Consider the following 26,901-nt stretch of genomic DNA (forward strand, 5'->3'; position numbering starts at 1 on the left):
AATTCACATCAATCACTTCAATACGCGATTTATCAATAAATAATTATGGTATCGACATTAAATGAACGCGATATCGTTATGGCGATGGAGGCAATGGCTAAAGATAAAAATTTAAGCCTCCGGAAAGCTGCCAAGATTTACAATATTACTCATACGACACTCATGCGTAGAATGAAAGGGATCACTCCTGCCTCCGAATATCGTCAAAAACAGCATAAAATTACTAAAATTGAAGAGGAGGTTATTATTCAGCATATAATCGATATGGATGAGCGAGGATTTAATCCTAAATTCATAAGTGTTGAAAGTATGGCGAATCACATTCTTGAATCGAGGGGTGGAAAGCGTATTGGTAAACAATGGGCATATCGATTCGTGAATCGATACAATATTCTAAAAACGCATTTTAATCATGCCTACGATTTCCAAAGAGCTCTCTGCGAGGATCCTAAGCTTATTAATAAGTGGTTTCAATTATTCAAAAATATAAAGGCAAAATATGGAATACAGGAGTGTGATATATGGAATTTTGATGAAGCAAGCTTTATGATGGGAGTGATATCCTCTAGTATGGTTATTACTAATGCAGATAGACGTGACAAAAGTAAAGGAATACAGCTAGGCAATAGAGAATAGTCGACAGCGATTGTATGTGGTAATGCGACAAGGGAGAACATACCTCCATATCTCGTTCAAGGACAAATGCACCTAGCCAATTGGTACAGCGAGACGGATATGCCTCCCGAATGGGTGGTTAAAACTACTATAAATGGATGGACGAATAATGAGACGGGTTTAGAATGGCTAAAGCATTTTGATAACCATACGAAACTCTGTACGAAGGGTGCATATCGAATACTAGTCTTAGATGGACATGAAAGCTATGAATCAGGCCCTTTTCAGAACTATTGTATAGAACATAAGATTAAAACCGTTGGATTACCACCTTATTCAAATCATCTCACCCAACCTCTTGATGTTAATTGTTTTAGTGTACTAAAACGCACATATAGCAAGCAAATTGAGGGGTATATATGGATGTATATCAATCATATCTCCAAAGTCGAATTCTTTATAGCATTCAATACTGCATACAAACAAGCAATTACAATGGAGAATATGAAAGCAGGCTTTAGAGGAGCAAGATTAATCCTTTTTAATCTCGATGCTGTACTCTCTAGAATGGATATTCGAATCTGTACACCTACTCCTCCTTCGCTTCCTCCGAGTCATATACCCGATTGGGTCTCACAAACACCTCACAATGCCATCGAAGCTCTTTCACAAGCATTTTTAGTACGATCTATTATTGCTCAATATCATTCTAGCTCTTTTACACCTATATTTAAGGCTACAGATCCTTTAATTAAAGATGTAGAATACCTAGCTAGTACTGTCACGATTTTAGCTTTTGAGAATCACGATCTTCGATTGGCAAATACAGGATTAAGTAAACGTTGACGCGCTAAAAAGACTCAATTACGTTTAGGAGGAGCTCTCATTATTCAAGAGGCTAATGATATTATATCACAAAAAGAGGTGGATGTTCAGATTAAACGCGATAGGCAACAAAATGGGCGGAATTCTAATAGAGAGGCATCGACTAATCGATGCTGTAGTAAATATGGAATAACAGGTCATAATGCAAGAATATGTTCTAATGATAATATAGATCCTAAATTATTAGATAGTGCTTAATTTAAATCAATTGATCAAGTAATTGTTGAATTATATATGATTATAAATAGGAATTGAGGTGAAAGTGGTGCACGAGGTGATATGGTGCACGGGGTGATGAAACACGTTAGTCATTCTTTACGTTTGACTTAAGTGGCTTAGTGAGTGAGGCTTTGATTAACGTAATTTATCACCGAGTGGGCCATATCACCGAGTGGGCCACTTTCACCTCAATTCACACTCTTCATATTCAACACGTGTTTTATCAACCATTTATTATGCAATCTACAGATAAAGAAGCACGTTTACTCTTAGCTATCGAAGCTTTTCAAAAAGATAAAAAACTAAGCATTCGGAAGGCTGCTCAACTATATAATATACCTCGCACAACGATCAGCTACAGAATGGATGGTTTAACTCCACATACAGAAACTCGAGCGAACTGCTATAAGATTACACAATTGGAAAAGGAAGTGATTGTTGAATACATACTTGATATGGATCGAAGAGGATTTCCACCTAAAATCAAGGGTGTAGAAGATATGGCGAATTATATTCTTGAATCAAGAAGTGCGAAGAAAGTTGGAAAGCTCTGGGCTCATCGATTTGTAAAGCGTTATACAGAATTAAAGATATGTTTTAATTGTATTTATAATTTTCAAAGAGCTTTTTGTGAAGATTCTAAGTTTCTTGAGGAGTGGTTTCGATTGGTATCGAATATACGAGCAAAATATAGTATTCTGGATTGCGATTTCTATAATTTCGACGAAACAGGCTTTATGATGGGGATTATAAGTGTTGCAATGGTTGTAACTGATGTTGAACGATGAGGTAGAGGTAAAGCAGTACAACTAGGCAATCGAGAATGGGCTACAGCAATTATATGTGGTAATGGGGAGGGTGAAACTATACCTCCATTTCTGGTAGTTCAAGGACAAATCCATCTTTCCAATTAGTACATCGAAACCGATTTTCCTGCGGATTGGGCTATCAAACCTACTTCCAATGGATGGACGAATAATGAGACAGGATTAGAATGATTAAAGCATTTCGATAAACATACAATTCATTGAAGAAAGGGCAAATATCAAATGTTAGTATTAGATGGACACGAAAGTTATGAATCAATATCTTTTTAATTATATTGCAAGGCAAATGATATTATATATATAAGATTATTATCGCATTTAAGTCATTTAACTCAACCACTTGATATTGGGTGTTTTAGTGTCCGAAAACGCTTGTATAATTGTCAAATTGATGGATTTATCAAGGCATATATCAATCGTATCTCCAAGGTTGAATTCTTTATAGCTTTTAAAGCTGTATATCAAGAATCAATTACAGTTCAGAATATGGAAGCTGGGTTTCGAGGAGCTGGATTAATACCATTTAATCCCGAAGCTATACTCTCAAAATTAGATATTCGAATTCATACATCTACTCCTTCTCTTTTCGATTCGGATCTTTGGATCTCTCAAACCCCTCACAATCCAATTGAAGCTCTTTCTCAATCAACTTTAGTAAAATTTCGAATATCTCGTTATCAATCAAGCTCTTTTACATCTTGTTGACCTCCTGGGATCTTGGCAGCATATGCATATATAGTACATATGCATATAAGGAGCAAACAAAACTCAACTTTTAATTCATTCTTTCCTTTTTGGTATACTGTTTGTTTGCTTTCAATATTTTGATTTCAAAGCACTTTAATTCCGAAGGCCGAATACCCAACCTATTCCTTCATTTTTTTGAATATATACTCGCAGCTTAACTGCTCAGCTAGAAAATCAGTCAATTCAATCTGATGCTCTTTCTAGTCTCAAGAAACCCAACACATCTATATTCGAAACTGTATTAGCTTTAGCTAAAGGCACAGAAAGATTGGCATATGAAAATACACTTTTAAGTGCAGAAAACCGTACACTTCGGAAGGCAAATGAGGCATTAAGCAAACATCGACATGCAAAAAAAACTCAATTACAGCAAGAAGGAGTACTTACTGGACAAGAAGCTATAGATATATTATCTCAGCAAGAGGTTGATATTCAGATTCAACGCGACGAGCGTCAAAATGGGTACCCCATATCAACTCACCAAAAGAAGCTATCCAAAAAGCTAGAAGTCTACTCATTCTAGCTGCCTCCCTGGAAGAGGATACCGAAGAACAATCGAAAGTCCTAGACTTAATCGAAATATTTCGTGAATATCTTGAAAAAGGAAAACTCACAAAAGCCTCAAATATCATCATATCACAAATCTCCCATCTAGAAAATGCCACCAAACGGATCGAAAAGCAAGCCAACCATCTTTCAAACCTTCCCAGTCATATGATCCCCCCCACAATAAACGCCCCTGGAACCAAAGCCAGCTATGCCACTATCACCAAAACCTCAGGAGAATGGAACCTAGTTACAAAGGCAAAACCCACAAAACAGAAAACTACAGAACAAAAGGAAGAAGCCCCAAGCAAACGACTAATCCTCATCAAACCTCTTATTTATCAGCCACCCTCTTTTACACCATTAAATACAAGGAATAAAGTCAACGAAGCCTTCAAGAAAGCAGGAATCAATGGACCAGTCATCTCAGCCATCACTACTACAAGGAGCGGCAATTTTATACTAACCACTAACAGCCCTTTCAATGCACAATTCCTGATGGAAAAGAAGGAAATCTGGGACAAAATCCTTGATGCCGAAAGAATACAAATCGATAAACCCTGGCATAAAGTCATCATTCACAAAATCCCAATTCAGGAATTCTCAGGTCTGAAAGGTATGGACCTAATCAAAGAGGAAGTCAATACCTTCAATCCAGGGCTCAGTATTATGGGTACTCCTTACTGGCTTACTAATGCCTCCAAGAGAGCCAAACAACAAGACGGAGCAATAGTCATTGCATTTGCTACACAAAAAGAAGCAGATATAGCTATTCAGAAAAGGCTATATATTGCAGGCATTAGTGTTAGAGTAGAAAGATTCTATCCATCTACTCCTTCATCCCAATGCAACAGATGCCAGGGATTCGGCCATAACGAATCATACTGCAAAAAACCTCCAGCTTGCGGACTTTGCAGTAATAATCATGCTACAGTCGGTCATTTCTGTATAATCTGCCAAGCAAAAGGCAAACCATGTCAACATCTAAGTGTCAAATGTGTTAATTGTAAAGGAGAACACAAAGCCAACTCGAAAGTATGCGAAGTATATCTATCAACCATCAAGAAATCCAACTAATGCTGTACAACAATACTCGCATTCTTCAAATCAATCTAAACAAGAGCCCTCAAGCAACCGAAAGTGCTCTCCAACTTGCTTTAGAACTCAAAATTGATCTCATAGTCATTCAAGAACCCTGGATCCTCTCGAATCCTGAGAAAGACTTCTCCTCAACCAGATCTATTGCCCACTCTAGCTTCTCTCAACTCCTCCCAAATAATCCTTCGAACCTGCGTCCCCGAACTATGATCTACATTTCAAAAGGATTCAAACCGCTAGTAGCCCTAGCTCCCAACTCCCCTAATGATCCAGATATTCAAATCATTGATATCACTCAAGGAAAACATACAATACAACTCATCAATATCTACAATGAAGCGGACCAAGCCAAAGAAAAAGGCCACACCATCGAAAGATGCCTTTACAATACCCCTCTTACTCATCACACCATCCTCGTAGGAGATTTCAACTCCCATCACCTTTGGTGGGACCCCTTCTCTAACAAAAGCTCAAATGCCGACCTACTCACCGAATGGTTTGAGGATTACAATCTCATTCTATTTAACGAACCAGGCACAAGCACCTTTTATTGAACAAATATGACAAATCCAAGTGTCTTAGACCTTACTTTAGCCACAGATTCAGTATCTCCCTATATCACTGATTGGCAAGTCCTCCCGGATCTTGGATCAGATCACTTAAGCATTCTCTTTGAAGTAAAGGGCACTTTATCCCGTACAACGAATATAGCTCAGCCAGCAAGATTCAATACAAAACTTGCGGATTGGGAAAAATTCGCGAATACCCTCAAATCGAAAATATCGATATCAACCACCTTAAATTCGAGTGAATACCTTAATATCGCTACCTCAGAATCCAACTCTCTTGATTCCCTTCTCGACAAGAGCCAATACATACAAGTATTGGATGAAGCTGCAAAAGAATTCACCCGAATAATCACTTATTCGGCTGAAACCAGTATACCGAGAATCAAGTCCACAAAAAGAGCTAAACCCTGGTGGTCCCCAGAGCTGAAAGCCCTTCGAAAACGACTCTCTAATGCATTTGAGAACGCCAAGATTTACCTGGAAGACGATATGTTCAAGAAAATCTACCAGTCAGCCAGGAATCATTACTTCCAAGCTATTAAAACAGCAAAGAAAAACCATTGGAATGAGTTCCTTGAAAAAGAGGATACCCAATCCATATTCAAGGCAATGTCATACACAAAAGATATACAAACCGAACGAATCCCGAATATTCGATCCAATCCCTCTAAACTAGAAAATTCTTTCGAGGGAAAATGCTCTGCATTTAGATCGACCCTATTTCCTCCTCCTCCATTCACCCCACCGCCCAATTGGGAAAGCTATAAACAATCTAAGAAATGGGAATGGCCTGATCTCACAGAGAGCGAACTCCTAAACGCGTGCTCTGCAAAAATCAAAGGAAAGACCCCTGGCCCCGATGGGATCACTCAAGATATCATTATTCAAGCGTACAAAGCAATACCAAAAGCATTCTTCACCCTCTTCAGTCATCTTATCAACCTTGGTTACCATCCTTCTTGCTGGAAACAAGCCACTGGAGCGATACTCAAGAAACCTTCAAAACCAGACTACTCGGCCCCAAAAGCTTATAGAGTTATCGCCCTACTAAATTGCCTTGGCAAAATGAGTGAAAGAATTCTAGCTCAAAGGCTTAGCTACTTAGCGGAGACTACGCAATTACTTCATTACTCTCAAATGGGTGGAAGACAAAAGAAATCAGCCATCGATACAGCAATCTTACTCACTACCGAAATCGAAAGAAATTCAAGATCCAAGAAGAAAACCTCAACTCTCTTCCTGGATGTTAAAGGCGCCTTTGATCATGTATCTATGAACAAATTATTAGATATCTGCAAGAACCTAAACCTCCCAACCAGCCTAATCGCCTGGATCTCATCCTTTTTGAAGGAAAGGCTACTCAAGCTCTCATTCGATGGCCAAATTGAAACCTTCAAACCGATCAATACCGGGATCCCCCAAGGCAGCCCTATTTCGCCAATCCTCTTCTTAATTTATATTCGAGATCTATTCTCAGCAAATTCAATCAAATATCTCTCATATATAGATGATATAGCTTTAACAACATTTTCAACATCCTGGAAAAAGAACATCTTCTCCCTCGAAAGAGCAACTAAACAGATATATGCTCTGGGCAAAGAAAATGCTATTCAATTTGATCTAGCGAAGACAGAACTAATACACTTCTCTACATCCAAAGATACGAAGACAGCCTCAATCAAGCTTCCGAACGAGGAGATAATTCAACCCTCAACACTAGTCAGATGGCTAGGCATATGGTTCGACCCTGGCCTCAGTTTCAAACAACATGTCACAATCCGAGCTACCCAGGCTAAAACCTCATTCTACCGAATGGCTAGACTTGCTAATTCTGAAAAAGGCCTTAGTCCCAAGGCAATGAGACAGCTCTATATGGCATGCGTCACCAGCATAGCTGACTACGGTTCAATTTTATGGTGGAAAGGGCAAAACCAATTCAAGAAAATCCTTCAATCCTTGCAAAACCTCGCCCTTCGAAAAATCCTAGGAGTATTCAAAACCTCACCAATAAAGCCAATGGAAATAGAAGTCGCATTGTGCCCTCCAGAAGTACGGCTAAATACTGGAATCAAACAATACGCATTTAGATTATTGAAAATCTCGCCTTCTCATCCTGTCAATTTAGTAGCTACAAAGCTGGCTACAGAAAAGGAGAATCAAGATGTAGTTGCAACCCCTCAAAGAAAGCAATTAAAACCTACTCAACTCGAAAAGATCAAAAATTCAATTCAGAAAGACTTCGATCCTCTCACTTTAGAAGGAATCCATCACTTCTACTTTCCTCCTTGGAAGAAAGAAGTTCCATATAAAGTCAATATCAGCAAATTAGGAAAAGAAGAAGCTGCGATGATCCACAATCTGGCTTTCAAATATAGGTGCAAAAATACTATTACAATATACACCGATGCCTCATCCACTTTAGAGGGAATAGGGATTGGGATCGGGATAGCGGTTATCTTACCAAATGGCCGAATTTCACATCAAGAGACTATCAATATAGGTGTGAATCAGCTTGTCTATAATGGGGAGCTCCTAGGAGTTACTAAAGCGATCGAATACGCAAATTCAATAGCCCAACCAGGAAACAAGTTCAAGATATACTCAGATAATCAAGCAGGATTATTCCGGTTGAAAACCCCCTCCGATTTACCTGGTCAATCATGCCAAATCAAAGCTATAAAAGCTGCGGAAGCTATTCAAAATAAAGGAGCCGAAATCTCTCTCAATTGGGTCCCCGGACATACATCTGTACAAGGAAACGAGCTAGCTGATTCTCTTGCAAAAGAGGCGACCAAAATACCATCCTCATCTCACGAAACCAGTTATGCCTCCATTGGAATGGATATAAAAAGAATGAAATCAGAGAACTGGATAGCCATCCTTAACACTAACAATTTTCATCAACCATCGTCAACATATTCAAGAAACTACCCCTGGAAGATCAGCTCAAAAATCAGAGTTCCAGGAAACATCAAAAGAAGCACAATCTGTGCTCTGTTCCAACTCAAAATTGGACACGGATACTTCAAATCTTATTTGAAACGATTCGGTATCTCCTCTAATGACAATTGTAGATGTGGGGGAAAGGAATCTCCTGATCATCTTCTGCTCAGTTGTCCTTTATATAAAATGGCAAGGAAAACCCTCAATAAGGATAACCCCACAGTCCGACCTACCATGAAATATCTGCTTCATACTAAAGCAGGAATCATCAAGACCCTCGAATTTATCGAGGCGACGAGAATAGCCACCAGATCATGGCATCTCAATAGAATGCATGAAGAAGAAGAGGAAGAAGGCGGAGAAGAAGGGGGTGGACCGGAAGATTGTGATTGAATTGATCAATTATGGCCAATTTGGTCAATTTAGTCAATTTGGTCAATTTGGTCAATTTGGTCATTTTGGTCAATTTGGTCAATTTGGTCAATTTGGTCAACTTGGTCAATTTGGTCAATTTGGTCAATTTGGGCAATCACCCCAATGTCAAATTTCATTACATTTCATTTGTTATTCCTCTTACTTGAATACGAGAGTATCTGTAAGGCGGGCTTGGTTCCCTAGTATTAGTTTTCACTTCCCCCATTCAAACATTAGAAGATTGAAGCTTTCAATCTCCCCAACCTGTATTAGCTACGGTCGAATAAGGCCAGCCACCCTCCATTTACTATTGTTAGAAGCCTACAAAGCTCCTAGCCGTCTTAGATAGTCATAGACTCAGTGTAGACGTTAATTTAATCAATCAATCAATCAATCAGCGTCAAAATGGGGGGAATTCTAATGGGGAAGCATTTTCTAGTAGATGCTGTAGTAAGTGTGAAAAGCCAGGTCATAATTCAAGAACTTACCAAATCAATATAATAGATCCTAGATTATTAGATTCCTAATAGTTTCAATCAATTGATTTAATTGTTGTTGAATAATATGTACTTGAAAGTGTAAATTGAGGTGAAAGTGGCCCACTCGGTGATATGGCCCACTCGGTGATAAATTACGTTATTGTAATGATATTAATAATGATTAAAATTATAAAATTAATTCTGTTACAAAACATGTGACGGAAACCCCTGCTTTCCTCCCACTTTTATTATATAAGAAACCTCAGGTACATTAACCATGTCCACACATGATACGATTACTCGGGATTAGTACACGATTTAGGTGACCTGAGGATCAGATCCGGACAAGTACTAGGTATCAATGGTTATCGGTAAAGTAAGATCATTGGAGGGATAAATATGACTTCTTTTTGCCTAGCCATTGCGGCTAGGCCATTCATTTGTGTATATATAGAGTAGCTATCCCCATCTACAGGTGCTCTTCACCTGTAGATTCTAAATTAAATACAATTGCTGGTCTATAAACATCTTTTGGTCACAAAACAAAACAAAAATAATATATAAAAATCAAACAAATGATAACGTGGTTTATCATCGAGTGGCCCATATCATCGAGTGGCCCACTTTCACCTCAATTTACACTTTCAAACCCATATTATTCAACAACAATTGAATCAATTGATTGAAACTATTAAGAATCTAATAATCTAGGATCTATTACATTATTTTGACAGGTTCTTGCATTATGTCCTGTCTTTCCGCATTTACTACAACATCGATTAGAAGATGCTTCCCCATTAGAATTCCCCCCTTTTTGACGCTCATCGCGTTGAATCTGAATATCAACCTCTTGCTGAGATAATATATCAAGAGCCTCTTGTCCAGTGAGCACTCCTCCTTGACGTAATTGGTTTTTTTTCGCGCGTCGACGCTTGCTTAATGCTTCATTTGCTGCCCGAAGTGTACGAATCTCTGCATTTAAAAGTGTGTTTTCATGAGCTAATCTCTCTGTACCCTTAGCTAGAGCTAGTACAGTCTCGAATATAGGTGTAGGAGAGCTTGCTTGATGACGAGTTATTCGAGATTTAACTAATGTTGATTGAGAAAGAGCTTCAGTTGGGTTGCGAGGGGTTTGAGAGATCCATTGATCTAGGTCGAAAGAGGGGGGGGTAGGTGTGCGAATTCGAATATCTAATTTCGAGAGTACAGCTTCAGGATTAAATGGGATTAAACCTGTTCCTCGGAATCCTGATTTCATATTCTGAGAAGTGATTGATTCCTCGTATGCAGCTTTAAAAGCTATAAAGAATTCAACCTTCGAAATATGATTGATATGTGCCTTGATAAATCCATCAATTTGACCACCATATGAACGTTTTAGATTGCTAAAACAGCCAACATCAAGTGGTTGAGTTAAATGACTTGAATGCGGTGGTAAACGTAAACATATAATATCGTTCTCTTTGCAGTATGCTTGAAAAGCTACTGATTCGTGGCTTTCATGCCCATCCAGTACCAACATTCGATATTTGCCCTTTCTTCGATTCTTAGTATGCTTGTCGAAGTGTTTCAACCATTCTAAACCCGTCTCATTATTCGTCCACCCATTAGATGTAGGTTTAATAGCCCATTCCGCAGGAAGATTCGTTTCGGTGTACCAATTGGAGAGATGAACTTGTCCTTGAACTACTAGAAATGGGGGAATAGTTTCACCCTCTCCATTTCCGCATATTATTGCTGTAGCCCATTCTCGATTGCCTGGCTGTACTGTCTTGCTTCTGCCATTTCGTTCAGCACTAGTTACTACCATTGCTGCACATATAATCCCCATCATAAAGCCTGTTTCGTCGAAATTGTAGAAATCTCCGTCCAAAATGCCGTATTTCGCTCGCATATTCGCAACTAGTCGAAACCACTCTTCAAGAAGCTTAGGATCCTCACAGAGAGCTCTTTGAAAGTCATAAACACGACTAAAACGCGTCTTTAATTCGATTCGACGCTTTACGAATCGATGCGCCCAGAGCTTCCCAACGCGTTTCGCACCCCTCGATTCGAGAATATCATTCGCCATATCTTCCACATTCTTTAGTTTAGGTGGAAATCCTCTTAAATCCATATCGAGTATATATTGAACAATCACCTCTTCTTCTAATTCTGTAATCTTATGACGATTCGCTCGAGTTTCTGTACGAAGAGGTAAACCTTCCATTCTATGTCGAAGAGTCGTACGAGGAATATTATAGAGCATAGCAGCCTTTCGAATGCTTAATTTTTTATCTTTATGAATAACTTCGATAGCAAGGAGTATACGAGCTTCTTGATTATTCGAATTCATTATAGGTTGTTGATAAAACGCGTGTTGAAAGAGACAGGTGTAAATTGAGGTGAAAGTGGGCCACTCGATGATATGGGCCACTCGATGATAAACCACGTTATTTAATTAATTAATTATTTATAACGTGGTTTATCATCGAGTGGGCCACTTTTCCCCCAATTCACACCTTCAAACCTATATTATTCAACAATCATTAAATCAATTGATTAAAACTATTAAGAATCTAATAATCTAGGATCTATTACATTGTTTTGACAAGTTCTTGAATTATGATCCGGTTTTCCACACTTACTACAATATCTATTAGAAGATACTTCCCCATTAGAATTCCCCCCTTTTTGACGCTCGTCGCGTTGAATCTGAATATCAACCTCTTGCTGAGATAATATATCAAGAGCCTCTTGTTCGGTGAGTACTCCTTCTTGACGTAATTGGGTTTTTTTCGCACGTCGACGCTTGCTTAATGCTTCATTTGCCTTCCGAAGTATACGAATCTCTACAGTCAAAAGTGTATTTTCATGAGCTAATCTCTCTGTACCTTTAGCTAAAGTGTTACGAGGTTTGCCGTCTAGATCACGTGGAAGTGCTCTAGGCTCTCGAAGTAGGTTTATAACTAGGCGTCAAGCAGGGACTTGAAGTAATGACAATAATGATATGCAATTCGTAACTAATAGTAGAGTATACTAAATGATTGATCTTGAGCACGAAGCTCTATACAAAAGAAATCCATCTTGATTATATAGTCCTTCGTGCCTATGGTTAACTAGGAATCGTCGTTCCTGGGAACGAGCGTTCCTGGTTGTTCCTAGGAACGTTCGTTCCTCACCGTTCCATCACATGTTTTATGGTCATGTGACATACTAATCGTTTTGGACGTAACATAAAGCTAGTACAGTCTCGAATATAAATAGGACTAGTGCCCTGTGCACGTGCTACGCAGGAACCATTCACTTTAACAATATATAATATTATTATTTTTAATATATAAAACTTTATTAAATTCTTTTTTAATAAAATATTATAATTTTAATAATTTAAAAAACATATTGATTAGGCTATTTTAATAAAAATAATATTATAGAATTATATACGCCCGCTAGAACAATAAAATTTTATAAATAAAATTAAAACAACTCGCAGCTTTATCAATCCTGGTTCCTTTCAACATCCTTTTCTTCTCGCGAATCCTTCGGAGATTCCTTTAATCCATAGTCTGTTTCCAGAACTGTCCTCAATGGTATTTCCTTCTCTAGCAAAACTAGCACGCAGGCTATACCAGCAAAGACAACGGCTATCTGCCACACACGTTTTAATGCCTCCCGATACACAGTACGAATCTCTCCTTGTACATCAATTGGGTAATGTTCAATAAATTGGGCAGCTGCCAACTGGTATGCACTCCCACTCTCCAATTGTTGTCTCAAGCCCTCATCAGATATTCGCCATCTCAGCACCGCAACACGACTATTAAAGATAGCCGCAGGAATAGCAACGCCCCATACGTAACCAAAAGTGCGAATAAAATACCAAGTGGCTGTGGCCGCCGCTTGATCAGCCTCTGAAGCGGGTGCTTGAAATGCAGGTAATAGTGTATTCAGCACCATACCAGCCCCTAAGGCAAATATACATTGATATATAGCCCATTCGGCCGTCGATGTATCTTCTCGCTGTAGTGAAAGGAGACCTAATGAGATAGCGAATAAAGCAAAGCCAGCGAAATGTAAAGGTCGGAACTTACCCCAGCGACTCAACGCCATGGCGGAGATGGCCGCGCCGGGGATTCCCACGAGGGAGTATGGAAGGAGAGCAACGCCTGTGCGGCGGGGAGAGTAAAGTGCTACTGCTTGGAAATACACGGGTAGGAAAAACATTACCCAAAACAAAAGGGCGGAATTGAGAAAAGTATTGATGGATACGATAATCGATGTGCGATTTGTGAAGAGTCTAGTTGGTATCACAGGTTCAGATGGAATGCCCGAAGCTTCATATACTGCGAATATGAAGAAGGATAGAAAACCAAGAATCAGAGGCACTAATTTGTGCCAAGATGACCAGGGATTTGAGATGGAAAGAGCATAGAGGATAGCCACAGCGCCAGCCATAAGAATCCCGTTGCCCACCACATCAATTCGTTGTAGCTTCTGGACAAAACCCACATCTTTATTGTAATTGACTTGGAGGAATAGGTATAGTACTATGAGAGACGTTCCGCCGATAGGAAGATTGAGGTAAAAGACCCAGCGCCATGTAGTTGAGTAGACAATTGCGCCGCCAATGAAAGGGCCTAATGATACACCGATTCCATAGATGGCTAGGATTACTGCCATGTAGTTTCCACGTTGGCGGAGGGGGACTAAATCCGAGACGATGATATCTATCTGTACATTAGCTACGGCTATATCTGCTTTAGTAAACTGGAAGAAGTATGCCACAAACCAATCACCATAATAATCCCTCCACTCCCCATTCCCTGCACCGCCCGACCGGCAATCAACATGTTTTCGCTGCTGGCACCACCGCATATCCCACTCCCAAGTATAAAGATGGCGACAATAAAAATAGTGATTCACCGTCTTCCAAATACATTGCACAACTGCCCAAATAAAGGCTGGAAGGCCGCACTACACACGAAAAATGCATTGGTTATCCAGATGAAGTTCTGGCCCATATGCAGATCGGATAAGATTACAGGCGCAGCAGTCGACACGACTATGTTTTCGAGAGCGCCGAGGAGGTTGGTGATACCGAGGCCGATAATTATGCACCAGAAGCGGTAGCTGGGCTTGAATTCTGGAAAAGAAGAAGAAGAAGAAGAAGAAGGGGAAAGGCAAGTCTTTTCTCTCGAAGACGATATCTCTACAGGAATTTTATCCTCAGCAGTTGCAGCAGTTTGAGCTGGTAACGCCGTTGTGACGTCGACGTCGACAGAACCACCAGCAGCGACCATTGTCCGCAACTTCAAAAAGGTGAATAAAGATTTAATTTCTTTGTCTGCTAGTTACTAAGATATTTGGACATGATGAAAATGCCTGGGTAGGTAGATGTCGGGAGTCATCTGGACCGCGCCTCTGAAACTGCATTTCGGAATTCCGAATGCCTAATTGAGTAATTTGACTGCGAATTGATTCACATCTGTTGGTATTCCTGGCGACCACATGTCACGTCTTTCCTTTCAATTTAATTGACTTATGGTGCAGGAAATCTGCGTGGCATAGTTGTCCGGTCGTAGCTATCATTTGACAAAAGGAAGTTTGTGTTGGATAAGAAATATGTATGTCTGGGAAATTTTGAAGTGCTGCCTGCACGTGAGTGAAGGAAGTCTTGCATCTTCACCGCCCTGGTGCTTATTGCGAAGAACATCACGACAGCGACAGAATCAAATAGAAGATAAGAACTCAAACTCATTGAAGGCGGAACCAGAATATTAAAAGCCTTAAGTTATTTGGATGAAATTGTTTTCTTTGGTCCTTACTATCTAAGTTGTATTCAATATGCTAGACGAGATATTTTCGCCATGCTGAATTAATTTGAACTTCTACCTGCGCCTCGTAATACGGGTTCAAACAAGTACTACCAGTTTCTTTCCTGAAATTACCCCTCTTTGCAAGAGTTGAATGCCATCCAGGATTGCGCCGAAAGCTCCCGGAATTACCTGGAGCGGGTGAGGCTTCAGTTTGCCATCGTTCAGCAGGCGCTGGAACATACGAAAGTAACTCACGACGACCTGGTGTTGTTCCTCACTAGCCCGGCGGCCATATTCCCCCGGCAACTCGACCTTCTTTCCAAAAACCTCCAACCTCATAACAAACTCAGCCTTGACAGCACGGCGCTGTGCTACGCGTGCGCGCGCTTCGTCAGGGAATTTCTCCAACCCTGCGTATCGCCCTCCCACGCGTCCGATCGCCGTATAACAACAGGCGACCGACTCAGGATCAACGATACAATCTAAAACATAGCCAAGTCTTCCACCAGTAAGTTCGCGAATGGCAAGTATAGTACTTGATGCCGAATAGTCAAGCACAGCGGTGGCACCATAACTAAGTACTAGATCCGTGTTATGAGGCGAGCACGTTGTGATTGGCTCTAGCCCAGAAAGACGTAAGAGCTGAATCGCCATGGTGCCTACGGTTGTGCTACCTCCGTAAACAAGTACCGGAAAAGGCTTCAATGCAATGGAATATGGAGATGCTGTGAGACGTAATGTGTCCCAAAGAGCTAGACAATTGGTCGCAAGCGCGGTGCCCAATGTGGCAGCTTGTTCTGGCAAAAGTCCAGGTGGCACACGAAGAACTAGATCGGCAGGTGCGCGAATATATTCAGCAAAAGCACCATTTTGACCATCAATCGTGTTGGAACCATGTACAAGCCCGCAGACAAGATCGCCAAGTTGAAGTGATGTCTTTGTATCGGCGTGTATGCGCACAATCGTACCAGAGAAGTCAGTCCCGACCACGGCGTTCTCGCTGGGGCACATTCTGCCCATTTTATAATCACATAGTTGTATAGCAACGGCAATTGTTTTGACCAGTATAGTTCCAGGAAGCAGGGTCAGTACTAGTACATCTTCAGCAAGCTTGGCTTTTCCACTTGCATTTTGGACAATTGCCCGCTGTGACGACGGTAACGTTGAGACAAAGGATACCGTTGATACCATATTGAAGGCATTGACAGTGGAATACTTCGATGATGGTGAGAAGAGAGCAGCAAGCATACTTTTAAATATGTATCACTCGTCACATCGGTTGAAAATAAGATCGGAGTCGGACATCCATATCGGATGCAGTACTGTGGGCTTATCGGAACCAAAGAAAAAAGAAGAAAATTATGAAATTCTACGGATTTACACGAAGTACTTATGTAGGAGGTATGGGTATGGTTTTTGAGCGCAAGGCCATTTTCTAATGTTCTCGATGCGACATATATGAATTTGTGATTAAATTCTAGTTGTGATGCTACAGTCATGGGCGGTCTTCACCCCTTGCCACTGGTACAAACTTCACCCAAAACTGTGGTTTATTCCACATGGTATAGATATAGAAATCTCGATCAAAGGATATGTCTTGACCTGGCACCGCCTCTATATCGAACGTCCACAAAACCTTCGCGAGATACAATTTCGTCTGAGCCCATGCGATTGCGGAGCCAGGGCACATCCTGGGGCCCTGATTAAAAGGTAAGAAGGCCTTAGGATCATCATTTTGGTATTTGAGATCGTACTCCGGGTGATCTGAAGGAAGCCAACGCTGTGGCCGGTACTCAAGTGGGTCTGCAAAGTAGCGTGGATTTCGAGCTGCAGCGAAATGGCTAATTTGGCAAATGACCTATAAATAATTGGTGAGTGAGAGACTGGGTATCGCTGTGACTTAAGAGATGCTTACCCCACGCCGGATGTATTTGCCATCGACGATAGCACCGGGGCTCATGCGCGGCAGGCCATCTGATGTATTTTGATGAATACGGAAAGTCTCCTGCAAACAAGCATGTAGGTACTTCATATTCGCTACTGTATCAGGAGTGATTTCACTATAAGATTTGAACTCGCTTCTGATTTCCTTCACAAGCGATTGATAGATATTCGGCTCTCTAAGGAGGAAGAGAATCGATGAGTAAAACTGGTTTGACATTGGTTCCTAGCCTGCCACTAGCATTTGGCCTGCTATTTGCTCCAAGTGATTGATTTGCTTCTTGTCTTTGGGAGCGGAAGCATCTCCAGGAATGAGTTGGTCGAAGTAATCTAGATGTTCCGTTTGCCCTTTGCGTTCGATACGTGACTGGACCTCTTGGCTGTTGATTTTCAAGACCCGTGGCATAGTGAGCCAGACAGACGGGGGAATGAATAAGTACATAAGCGGACTGAGTAGAGGAAACTTTTTGGATACTGCCTGGATCGTCAAGAACAGATTGACTTTAATTACGGCATCCAATAGAAGAGAGCTTTTTTCTGTTGAAAATCAGCATGTTAAACAGTAGTTAGATGCGACAAGGACTGTACCATCTTTCATCTGGTTCATTTGGCGATTGTATGTCATATCTGCAGAGATATCCATAGTTAACCAGTCTGCCCACTGGCGCAGCTCAATTTCCTTCTTCCCTCCAATGGTTTTCATCTTTTCAACAAACGAGTCAACATATTTATGCAGAACCGCTTCCTTAGCCTTTGTATTTCTCGTGCTAAAGGCGGGAGCAAGTTTTTTCGCTACCTCGCGATGCTTGACCGGATCAATCTCGAACGAAATTCCACCGTCCTCTCCAAGATCTTCGAAGTCTGTTTTCACGAATGTTTCAAGATTTTTGACATGCGTTGCGTGAATATCTGAACATACTCTGTTAGCTAAATTCTAACGATCGCAATCAGAATCTTTCTTATCTACCTCTTCCTGCCTGTGGCGTGAGAAAGACAAGTTCGTTTGGTGCAATACGGACAACATCGCCTACAGACTGTCAATGGGCTAGTCAAATGAAAGGACATGAGGAATTTGCTCTTCTCACCATACCGCTTCAACACTTCTTCGATTTTCCATGGCCATTTCCCGGTTAACCTGGTTTTTATTAAATGAGTTCTTAACGCCAGCTTGCCGCAAAGTATGCCAATAACTTACCAGTTATATGCATACCAAACATTGGAGACCGCCGCTAGCTTGGGACCTGGATATTTGGAAAGTGGATGGAAGTATAGATTATAGATGCCGCGAATAAACGAATAAACGATCGACTAACGGCTTCTTAGTAGGTTATGTCAGCTTATAGCAGTTGGTAGAAATAACGTACCGTACCCACAGCCACCGAGAGCCATACCATCAAATCTGCATGAGTAATGTTTGCTAAGAAGCTAGGGATTTCCATAGGGTCAATGAGATTAGCAGTGCGATGGAGGGTGAGCTGCTTCTGTTTGTAAGTTCTGTAGAATATTTCCGCGAATAATGCAAAGGTAGTACGTTTATCAGGATAAGGTAGAATGAAAGACCGGGCCTCTTTTTCTCCAAATTTGCCACTTGTGAGTTCACAGATGACGAAAATAATAGCGAAATCCTAGATTCCCATGGGCTTTACATTTGCTATTCATTCTTAATAATCATCTATTATTGTTCTCGCCGCAACGCCGCATTTCAAAGCTGTGTTAAGCCTGATTATTTTCGGCAGCAATCACACTCAACGTGCGATCCACAATTCTACCCCCGACACCGAAACCGAATGTTACTCTATGTTCGGTGTCAAAGTACTACATCTGGTAATTTCTTTCGGAACTCCGATCGCCGTTACTTTCCAATTACAGAATGGCTTACCTAATGCAGAACAATTCGCTGCAGGCTTCGAACTCGGTCAGCAGTGCGGGGGATCACCTGAAATCCTAAGAGTTAGAGCTTAAGCGTCTGATACATGATACATTCGACCTTAGCCTAACACAAGACTGTCGCATTATTATCAGATTATTTCTTCATTAAGTTATCATCTTCGTTTGTGCGTTAAAGCAACATTATGTGCTACAGCGAGCATGCCACACCAAATTGATGACATTTCAAGAAGTGGTGTGGTCATGTTAAACTGTAAATTTAACAGTATCAATTGAGAAGACTTCAATCACCAAGAAGATGCTCTACTGCAATAAGTGAGGGCTTTAATTTTCTAATTGAATTATGAGAATGAGTATTGGCACGAATCTAGATATGCTAGAGCAGTGAGAACTCGTCCAGGCCATGTGCATGAGCTCCTCGGTCATCTGACACCTGATAGTACTCCACAAGAAATGAGGTGGCGGCATCTTCTCCGGCCCAAGGACGTTTCGTGGCTCAAGGGCCATCAATTGCAAGATCAGATAGTCTTCCCGGCTGCTGGATATGTTATAATGGCATTAGAGGCATCAATTGCACTGTGTCGGGGGGAAACTATAAGTCTCATCGAGATTCAAAACTTGGATATCACTAAAGCTTTGACGTTCAAGAATGAAGACTCGAGCATTGAGACCATATTTTCTTTCACAAACATTCTACGAAATGGCGACAATACCATCGATGCACACTTCAAATATAATGCAGCGGCTGAAACCCACGGAACATCTCTAGATCTACTTGCTAGTGGTCGTACACGAGTATTTCTGGGCGAATGTGATAAAACTGCATTGCCTGCTAGGAGTTCCCGTCCACCAAACTTTCTGAGTGTTGATACCAAACAGTTTTACACCTCTCTACATAAGATGGACTATAATTATACGGGGCCTTTTGCTGCCTTGGATTTCCTGGAGAGAAAGCTTGGTGCTGCAACCGGCTTCGTTTCCAATCTTGAGCCATCGCAAATGCTTGTTCACCCTGCATTCTTAGATGCCGCTTTCCAGTCGATTCTTCTCGCTCATTCATATCCCGGTGATGGCAGTCTTTGGTCTATGCACGTCCCGAGAGCGATAAAATGTATCAGGTTTAATCCCGAATTGTGCAAAAGCGAGATGATCAAAGAGATTGCCTTTCCATTTGACACTATTCAACCTTTAAACTCGACAAAGATCGCAGGCGATATCTACATCTATCCAAATGACTTAAACCATGCCATTATCCAGGTTGAAGGCCTTGAATGTGTGCCGTTTTCCCAATCGACGTCAAAAGACGACAAGGAGCTGTTTTCAACAACAGTATGGGATGTAGCTTCCCCGGATATTGAACTAATCGCAATTGACGGCTTTGCAACACCGGAGCAACACGAGTTGGTGGCTCTTCTGGAAAGACTTTCAGGCTTTTATCTCCGAGATCTTGATAGAAAAGTCCCCAGTGACCATCCTTCGAGATCCCAAGGGCCTCATGTACTCTTATACCAATTTGCCTCGCACATTCTTTCGCGTGCTCGAGCTGGACAACTACCGCTGTGGAAGTCCGAATGGGAGTATGATACAGAAGAGGAAATAATAGCAATATGTGAGCAGCATGCAGCTGTAGTTGATGTTGAACTTCTTCGTGGAATTGGGGAGAATCTAATCGCTATTGCTCAAGGGGAGAAACGGGCGATAGAGATCGGCATGGCAGATAATCTGCTGACAAAGTTTTACAAGAATGCGATTGGTATGCCTGTCTATACAAGGTATCTCTCCCGAACTGTCAAACAGATCGTTCATAGATATCCTCATATGCATGTACTTGAGATTGGTGCAGGCACAGGTAGTGCAACTAGGGGCATCTTTGCCGAAGCAGGCCCAACAGCGTTTGCGTCTTATACTTTTACCGACATTACTTCTGGCTTTTTCAGCGCCGCCCAAGCAGATTTCAAAAATGACCGGATGTAAGTTCTTCTACTCTTCAAGTTGCTCTGACTTGCAGTGTCTTTTACAAGAAATTTTTCAGGGAATTATGATTTCAAAGTAGCCTTTGATTCCCTTTGGATTATGTTCATGTCTTTTTTCCTCATTTTCCTACGGTATTAAGATTGCAAAGCTGACGCTGAATCTTTGCTTATAGGCTCTTTAAGGTACTAGACATTAGTCGCGATCCTCGCCAGCAAGGTTTTGCCGAACCTCATTCATATGATATGCTGGTCGCATAATTAGTCCTGCATGCTACACCTTTTCTAGAACAAACGCTACGAAATGTCCGATATCTACTTAAACCAGGTGGCTATCTCGTCGTACTTGAAGGCATTCCGAACGATGCCACTCGTGTAGGGACTACTTTCGGTGGCTTTCCGGGTTGGTGGCTTGGCGCAGAGGACGGCCGAGTTCTATCTCCTTGCGTAGATCTAGCAAGGTGGGATGAGTTGCTCCGTAAGACAGGTTTCTCAGGATGCGATACCGCCAGTCCAGATCCGGAGCCTCTTGTTATGCCCACTACTCTTTTTGTGTCTCAGGCGGTGAATGACAAGATTTCTTTTCTTCGGGATCCATTCTCGTCAAACACAGATCTTTTCGGCTCAAAGACTTTAATGCAGGATCTCATACTACTTGGTGGAACCAGCTTGCGCACATCACGCCTCGTAGGCCAATTGGAACCCATTTTGCGCTCATACTGTAGACTCGTCAAGATCGTTCGGTCTCTGAATGAGTTGTCCGCTGTAGATATATCAGTTGCAACGACTGTACTTAATCTGGCTGATCTGGATGGACCCACGTTCAGCCAACTGAGCGAACAAACATGGGAGAAGATGAAATCAATGTTTATGGAAGCAGAATCTATCCTCTGGGTTACACACGGTCGGCGTGCCAATAACCCCTACGCTAATATGGCAGTTGGTCTTATGCGCTCTAGTGCCTGGGAACTCCCGTCTTTGAGCTTCCAGTTTTTGGATATTGAAGATATCCAGAAGCTAGACGTGCGCACTTTGAGCGAGGCGCTGCTGCGGTTTAAGGGCGCCAAGATATGGAATATGGATGGAACCCAAAACAATTTACACATAACTGTTGAGCCAGGGCTTGTTCTGGACAAAAATGGTCGATTCATGATTCCACGTCTGATACCAAGCCAGGAAATGAATAGGCGCTATAACTCATCACGACGTACGATTTTCAAAAAAAGGCCTCTAAATTCTGGCAATGTAACTGTAAATACATCTAATCCGGGGATTTTCATCGAAGACGTGTCGATGCCCGTTCGGTTCCAGCATGAAATTCAAATAATGCAATTACAAGCCAGCTACTCAACATTTTCCGCTATTCGGATTGCCGATTTCGGTTGCATGTTCATAATACTTGGAACAGATGTCAACACTAAGGAACAGTTCGTGACTCTTTCAGCAAGTAATACCCACTTTTCATGCCCATGGGAAAATGTTTCAGTTCCTGTGATATTGATTTCTGGTTCAGAGGCTACGTTTGTAATGCTTGTTGCTTTTCATCTGCTCGTTTCAAGTACGATCAAATCTTTGGCCAAAGGAAATAGTATTGTTGTCTTTGAGCCAAATCCCACCTTTGCTGCAATTTTATCGAAAGAAGCGGCTCGCAAGAATTTGAATGTTGTGTTTATTACGAGTGGCATTGTACCTAGCGATTCTTCCTGGCTGGAGATCCAATATGCCACACCAGAGCAAGCTATACGTGAGTCTTCTAATTTTGGATTATTCGTTCTTTGTTCCAGATTTGAAGTATTATTTAACTTTTGGAATGGGGAAAATACCAAGAGAGCACCGAATAGCGTTTACGCGTGCTCTTATTCTTGGTGTTATAGTACTAACTCTAATTCTATTCACAGGTCGTTTGCTTCCCAACAGAGTTTCTATCTACCTAGATTTCTCCACCGGTTTCAAGAGTAGATCGGTCGGGCAGCGAATCCGCTCTCAGTTGCCGCTGCATTCCAAATACGAAAACGTCGATACAATGTTTGGTCGAGATTCATGGACTCCTCTTGGGTTTGAAGTTGATGATATTTGTAGCCAGCTGCAAGATGCTGCTGTTCATGCTAAAGACACTCTGATTGAGAGTAATATAGAAGCAAAATTTCAGCTTCCTGCTATAATATCAAGCGATATTATAGGTCCTGACAGCATATTGGCACCACTGTCAATTGTGAGATGGGTGATTGAATCTGAATTTTCGGTCCGAGTGCAGCCAGTAGATTCATTGCCACTGTTTTCCGAGTCGAAGACCTATTGGCTAGCAGGTCTTAGTGGAGGACTAGGACTATCACTTTGCGAGTGGATGGCTCATCATGGAGCTAAACATATTGTTATTTCAAGCCGAGCGCCTAATATTCAAAATTCCTGGCTAGAAATGATGAATACCGCGGGTGTTACCATAAAATTATTTTCATGCGACAACACTAATAAGGACGAGGTAACAAATCTTGACGCCTTTATATGCTCCAATCTTCCTCCAATTGCTGGTATCGCTCAGGGAGCAATGGTCTTACAGGACACGGCTTTGAGTGACATGACTTTTGACGTGCTGTCTAAAGTCACCCGACCGAAGGTTGAAGGAAGTATTCATCTTAACAATCTATTTCAAGAAGACACACTCGACTTTTTCGTCTTCTTCTCGTCATTTTCGGCTGTGGTTGGAAGCCCTGGACAAGCAAATTACTCAGCGGGTAACCTTTTCATGACTAGCCTCGCTGAGCAGCGGCGTCGGCGTGGCCTAGCTGGTTCGGTTATCAACATTGGTCCTATTCTTGGAGTTGGCTATATTGCACAGCAGAAAATCGCTGCTAAAGCTATAGATGCACGATCTTGCGAATATATACCATTATCAGAGCGCGATTTTCATCAGCTGCTCGCAGAGGCAGTGAAATCAGGACGTCCCAATTCTGGACGAGAAATTGATATTACAGCTGGAGCTAGAATGGTCAGTCACCAAGATAAAGAGCAACCTGGTTGGGCACTTAATCCGATAATGAGCCACTACGTCTTGAACGATGAGCCAGGAGGTAAAGTTACCTCAACAACGCCAAGTATAGTTCCTATGAAGACGCAACTAGCACAAGCTCAAACATAAGACGAAGTCGGTATTGTTATCAGGGACGCCTTCCTCCCGAAATTATGCGCTCTTTTCCAGCTGGGTACAGATAAACTAACCAACGTGGACCTGGGCAGTATGCGCTTAGACGAGATGGGAATTGATTCACTTCTAGCCACCGAAATCCGCAGTTGGTTCATTAAGACTTTCGAAGTCAACATTCCGGTGCTACAAATTCTTAGTGGTGCTGCAGTAGGCGAATTGATCTCTATAGCGACAGACAAAATTTCTTCATCCCTGGTTCTAAATATGCAGGCAGAAATTTCCAGCGTAGCGATCCAAGATGCTTCAGAGTTCCAGATGATTGACTCAGTAGTGAAGCGGGTACATAATGATGAGGACTCTGCAGCGACCCACAGTCCCGCTGTATCCATATTTGAAGACCAGCTTTCTTCCGCCTCATCGGCCAACTCACCAAGGGTAGATTCCAGTATTGAGCCCTCTAATTTTGACATCCCAGAGCCCACCTTGCTGAAATCGGTGAGGCTCTCTCTTAGCCAAGAAATGTTTTGGTTTGTATTCTCTCTTCTACAAGACAAAACAAGCCTCAACCACAGCGCTTCATTCCGATTGAACGGTGACCTTCATATAGAAGATCTCAAGCTGGCAGTTTATGCGATAGGCAGACAGCACGAGACTATCAGGACTTGCTTCTTCGAGGATAACAATAAACCGATGCAAGGAATCATGAAATCGAGTAATCTTCATCTTGAACAGAGACACATATCAGATTTAGGAGATGTCGAGCTGATCAGAGACCAATTACATAACTATGTTTTTGATCTAAAACGTGGCGACACAATCCGCATCCAACTTTTATCGTTTTTGCCGACTGTAAATTTCCTAGTTCTTAGTGCACATGGGCTGGCGATGGATGGTGTGTCTTTTCAAGTATTTATGAAGGAATTACTATCTCATTATTTACACATTGGACAGAGCTTGGAGAGGACACGGCAATTTTGTGATTACTCAGAAAAGCAGCACAACGACTACGCTGACGGGGAGTACGAGGATATCCTGCGCTTTTGGAAGACAGAATATTGCGACTTTCCACCCCCATTGCCCATCCTTCGAGTGTCAGAGGCTATATCAAGAGTTCCTTTAACGGCGTATAATAACGAGCGAATTGACGTGCGAGTAGACTCTGACACAAGGGCTCAGATCCAAGCAGTCTGCCGTCGTTATAGAGTTACAGCATTTCACTTCTATCTCGCCGTTTTTAGGGCCTTGTTATCGCGATATACCGACGCTGAAGATGTCTCCATAGGTATCGGTGACGCCAACCGCCTCGAGAAAGAGACCATGGGTAGTATTGGCATGTTTCTGAATCTGCTACCTCTTCGATTCCGCACGTCAACATCATCTCATTTCTCTATGATTCTCGAAGAGACACGCTCCAAGGTGTATACTGCGCTTGCAAATTCACGCGCACCATTTCAGGTCCTGCTAAATGAGCTAAACGCGCCGCGCTCGTCGGCATATACCCCCATATTCCAGTGTTTTGTTAATTATCGACAAGGTCAGAAGGAAAAAACTCTCTGGGCTGGCTGTGAGCTCGAGATGTTGTCATTTTGCGCTTCCAGATCGGCCTATGATCTTGCCCTGGATATCATCGACAATGCAGATGGTGAGACTCTGCTTATGTTCTCGGGGCGAAAAGATCTCTACGATGGATATGCAATGCAGACCCTCATGGGTAGCTACAGGGAATTAGTGAAGTCTTTCGCTTATGACCCCGAAGTTCTTTTAAGTCAGCCTTCACTCTTCAAGGCAGTAGAGATTGACAAGGCCATGAAATTCGGTCGAGGTGCGTAAAAATCTATTTCTCCTGCATGTCATGAATTTCATACAGAATCGAAACTAATAGTGCCATCAGGTCCCGCACATACCTCTGCATGGCCTGAGACTATCGTCCATAGAATCGATGATCTTACAATGTTAAATCCACAAGATCCTGCCGTATCTTTTGAAAACGGCGCTGCTATCACATATTCGTCTTTGCTAGATCACTCGAATTCAATTGCGGTGGCATTGCAGTCTGCTAATGTTACCGCGGGCGATATTGTAGCGACTCTACAGGAGCCTACTGCTGCGTGGATTGCATCTATTCTAGGTATCTTACGCATTGGAGCAGTATATCTGCCACTAGACCTATCCATGTCGTGGGACCGCTCAGTTACTATCGTGCAAGATTGCAGACCAACTATTGTCCTTGTAGACAACGATACCGAGGAGCATTGGTACAAACTATGCAGACCTGAAATAGGGATTATAAATGCACAGAAACTTGAATTAGGAAAGCCCCATGTCGACATTTCTGCTTCATCCGACAATGCAGCCATGATTCTCTATACGAGTGGATCTACTGGTATACCCAAAGGCATTATACTGAAACATGAAGGGCTGCGGAATTGGATTGAACCTACAGCTGGTCTGTGCAAAATAGAGCGGGAGATTGTGCTCCAGCAAAGCTCCCCTAATTTCGACATGTCCTTTACCCAGATCGTAACGGCACTATGCTTTGGAGGAGCTATACATCTTCCTCCAAGACGGCTACGTAGCGATGCTTGAGCCATTGGTGAGGTTATTAATTCTCGCGGCATAACTTACACTTGTGCAACACCATCCGAGTACTCGTCCTGGCTTAGATACTGTAACGCTCCGGAAAGACTTCGGAATAGCAACTGGAAATTGGCTGTATGTGCTGGCGAACCTGTGAGTAAGCATACGATCCAACAGTTTGCGACCCTTAATAAGGACAATCTACGGTTTTTCAACATGTACGGACCAACCGAGATCTCTCTTG

General features: G+C 41.9%; 11 protein-coding genes across 11 annotated transcripts in view; 6 read left to right on the forward strand and 5 right to left on the reverse strand.

Moving 5' to 3' along the window:
• Nucleotides 1-45: 45 nt before the first annotated feature.
• Nucleotides 46-636, forward strand: SS1G_04117 (hypothetical protein; the record flags this gene model as incomplete). Its single annotated transcript, XM_001594260.1, has 1 exon — nt 46-636. The coding sequence occupies one exon, from the start codon at nt 46-48 to the stop codon at nt 634-636; it is 591 nt and encodes a 196-aa protein (XP_001594310.1).
• Nucleotides 637-1,110: 474 nt separating this feature from the next.
• On the forward strand, nt 1,111-1,461 carry SS1G_04118 (hypothetical protein; the record flags this gene model as incomplete). The annotated part of the gene is made up of 1 exon (XM_001594261.1): nt 1,111-1,461. One exon carries the CDS (start codon nt 1,111-1,113, stop codon nt 1,459-1,461), a length of 351 nt encoding a protein of 116 aa, XP_001594311.1.
• Nucleotides 1,462-2,081: 620 nt separating this feature from the next.
• SS1G_04119 (hypothetical protein) lies at nt 2,082-5,147 on the forward strand (the record flags this gene model as incomplete). Its single annotated transcript, XM_001594262.1, has 5 exons — nt 2,082-2,285; nt 2,829-2,920; nt 3,498-3,755; nt 4,316-4,874; nt 5,022-5,147. The coding sequence occupies 5 exons, from the start codon at nt 2,082-2,084 to the stop codon at nt 5,145-5,147; spliced, it is 1,239 nt and encodes a 412-aa protein (XP_001594312.1).
• A 350-nt stretch (nt 5,148-5,497) lies between these two features.
• SS1G_04120 (hypothetical protein) lies at nt 5,498-8,842 on the forward strand (the record flags this gene model as incomplete). Its single annotated transcript, XM_001594263.1, has 1 exon — nt 5,498-8,842. One exon carries the CDS (start codon nt 5,498-5,500, stop codon nt 8,840-8,842), a length of 3,345 nt encoding a protein of 1,114 aa, XP_001594313.1.
• A 1,191-nt stretch (nt 8,843-10,033) lies between these two features.
• Nucleotides 10,034-11,677, reverse strand: SS1G_04121 (hypothetical protein; the record flags this gene model as incomplete). Its single annotated transcript, XM_001594264.1, has 1 exon — nt 10,034-11,677. The coding sequence occupies one exon, from the start codon at nt 11,675-11,677 to the stop codon at nt 10,034-10,036; it is 1,644 nt and encodes a 547-aa protein (XP_001594314.1).
• A 1,145-nt stretch (nt 11,678-12,822) lies between these two features.
• On the reverse strand, nt 12,823-14,624 carry SS1G_04122 (hypothetical protein; the record flags this gene model as incomplete). Its single annotated transcript, XM_001594265.1, has 3 exons — nt 12,823-13,211; nt 13,416-14,055; nt 14,307-14,624. 3 exons carry the CDS (start codon nt 14,622-14,624, stop codon nt 12,823-12,825), a joined length of 1,347 nt encoding a protein of 448 aa, XP_001594315.1.
• Nucleotides 14,625-15,236: 612 nt separating this feature from the next.
• On the reverse strand, nt 15,237-16,331 carry SS1G_04123 (hypothetical protein; the record flags this gene model as incomplete). The annotated part of the gene is made up of 2 exons (XM_001594266.1): nt 15,237-15,329; nt 15,396-16,331. The coding sequence occupies 2 exons, from the start codon at nt 16,329-16,331 to the stop codon at nt 15,237-15,239; spliced, it is 1,029 nt and encodes a 342-aa protein (XP_001594316.1).
• Nucleotides 16,332-17,307: 976 nt separating this feature from the next.
• On the reverse strand, nt 17,308-18,298 carry SS1G_04124 (hypothetical protein; the record flags this gene model as incomplete). The annotated part of the gene is made up of 4 exons (XM_001594267.1): nt 17,308-17,618; nt 17,670-17,990; nt 18,049-18,108; nt 18,277-18,298. The coding sequence occupies 4 exons, from the start codon at nt 18,296-18,298 to the stop codon at nt 17,308-17,310; spliced, it is 714 nt and encodes a 237-aa protein (XP_001594317.1).
• Nucleotides 18,299-19,520: 1,222 nt separating this feature from the next.
• SS1G_04125 (hypothetical protein) lies at nt 19,521-21,199 on the forward strand (the record flags this gene model as incomplete). Its single annotated transcript, XM_001594268.1, has 2 exons — nt 19,521-20,938; nt 21,115-21,199. 2 exons carry the CDS (start codon nt 19,521-19,523, stop codon nt 21,197-21,199), a joined length of 1,503 nt encoding a protein of 500 aa, XP_001594318.1.
• Nucleotides 21,200-21,495: 296 nt separating this feature from the next.
• Nucleotides 21,496-21,645, reverse strand: SS1G_04126 (hypothetical protein; the record flags this gene model as incomplete). Its single annotated transcript, XM_001594269.1, has 1 exon — nt 21,496-21,645. The coding sequence occupies one exon, from the start codon at nt 21,643-21,645 to the stop codon at nt 21,496-21,498; it is 150 nt and encodes a 49-aa protein (XP_001594319.1).
• A 619-nt stretch (nt 21,646-22,264) lies between these two features.
• The window catches only part of SS1G_04127 (hypothetical protein), a gene marked incomplete at both ends in the record, with an annotated part of 5,927 nt that continues 1,290 nt past the window's right edge, over nt 22,265-26,901 (forward strand). The window contains 5 exons of the mRNA XM_001594270.1: nt 22,265-22,682; nt 22,837-24,006; nt 24,211-24,929; nt 25,257-25,902; nt 25,972-26,463. Coding sequence (XP_001594320.1) covers nt 22,265-22,682; nt 22,837-24,006; nt 24,211-24,929; nt 25,257-25,902; nt 25,972-26,463 — 3,445 coding nt within the window. The remainder of the gene's footprint in view (nt 22,683-22,836; nt 24,007-24,210; nt 24,930-25,256; nt 25,903-25,971; nt 26,464-26,901) is intronic.

The sequence above is a fragment of the Sclerotinia sclerotiorum genome, genomic scaffold (genome assembly GCF_000146945.2).
Source record: "Sclerotinia sclerotiorum 1980 UF-70 scaffold_5 genomic scaffold, whole genome shotgun sequence".
In the NCBI taxonomy this organism is placed as follows: Eukaryota; Fungi; Ascomycota; class Leotiomycetes; order Helotiales; family Sclerotiniaceae; genus Sclerotinia; species Sclerotinia sclerotiorum.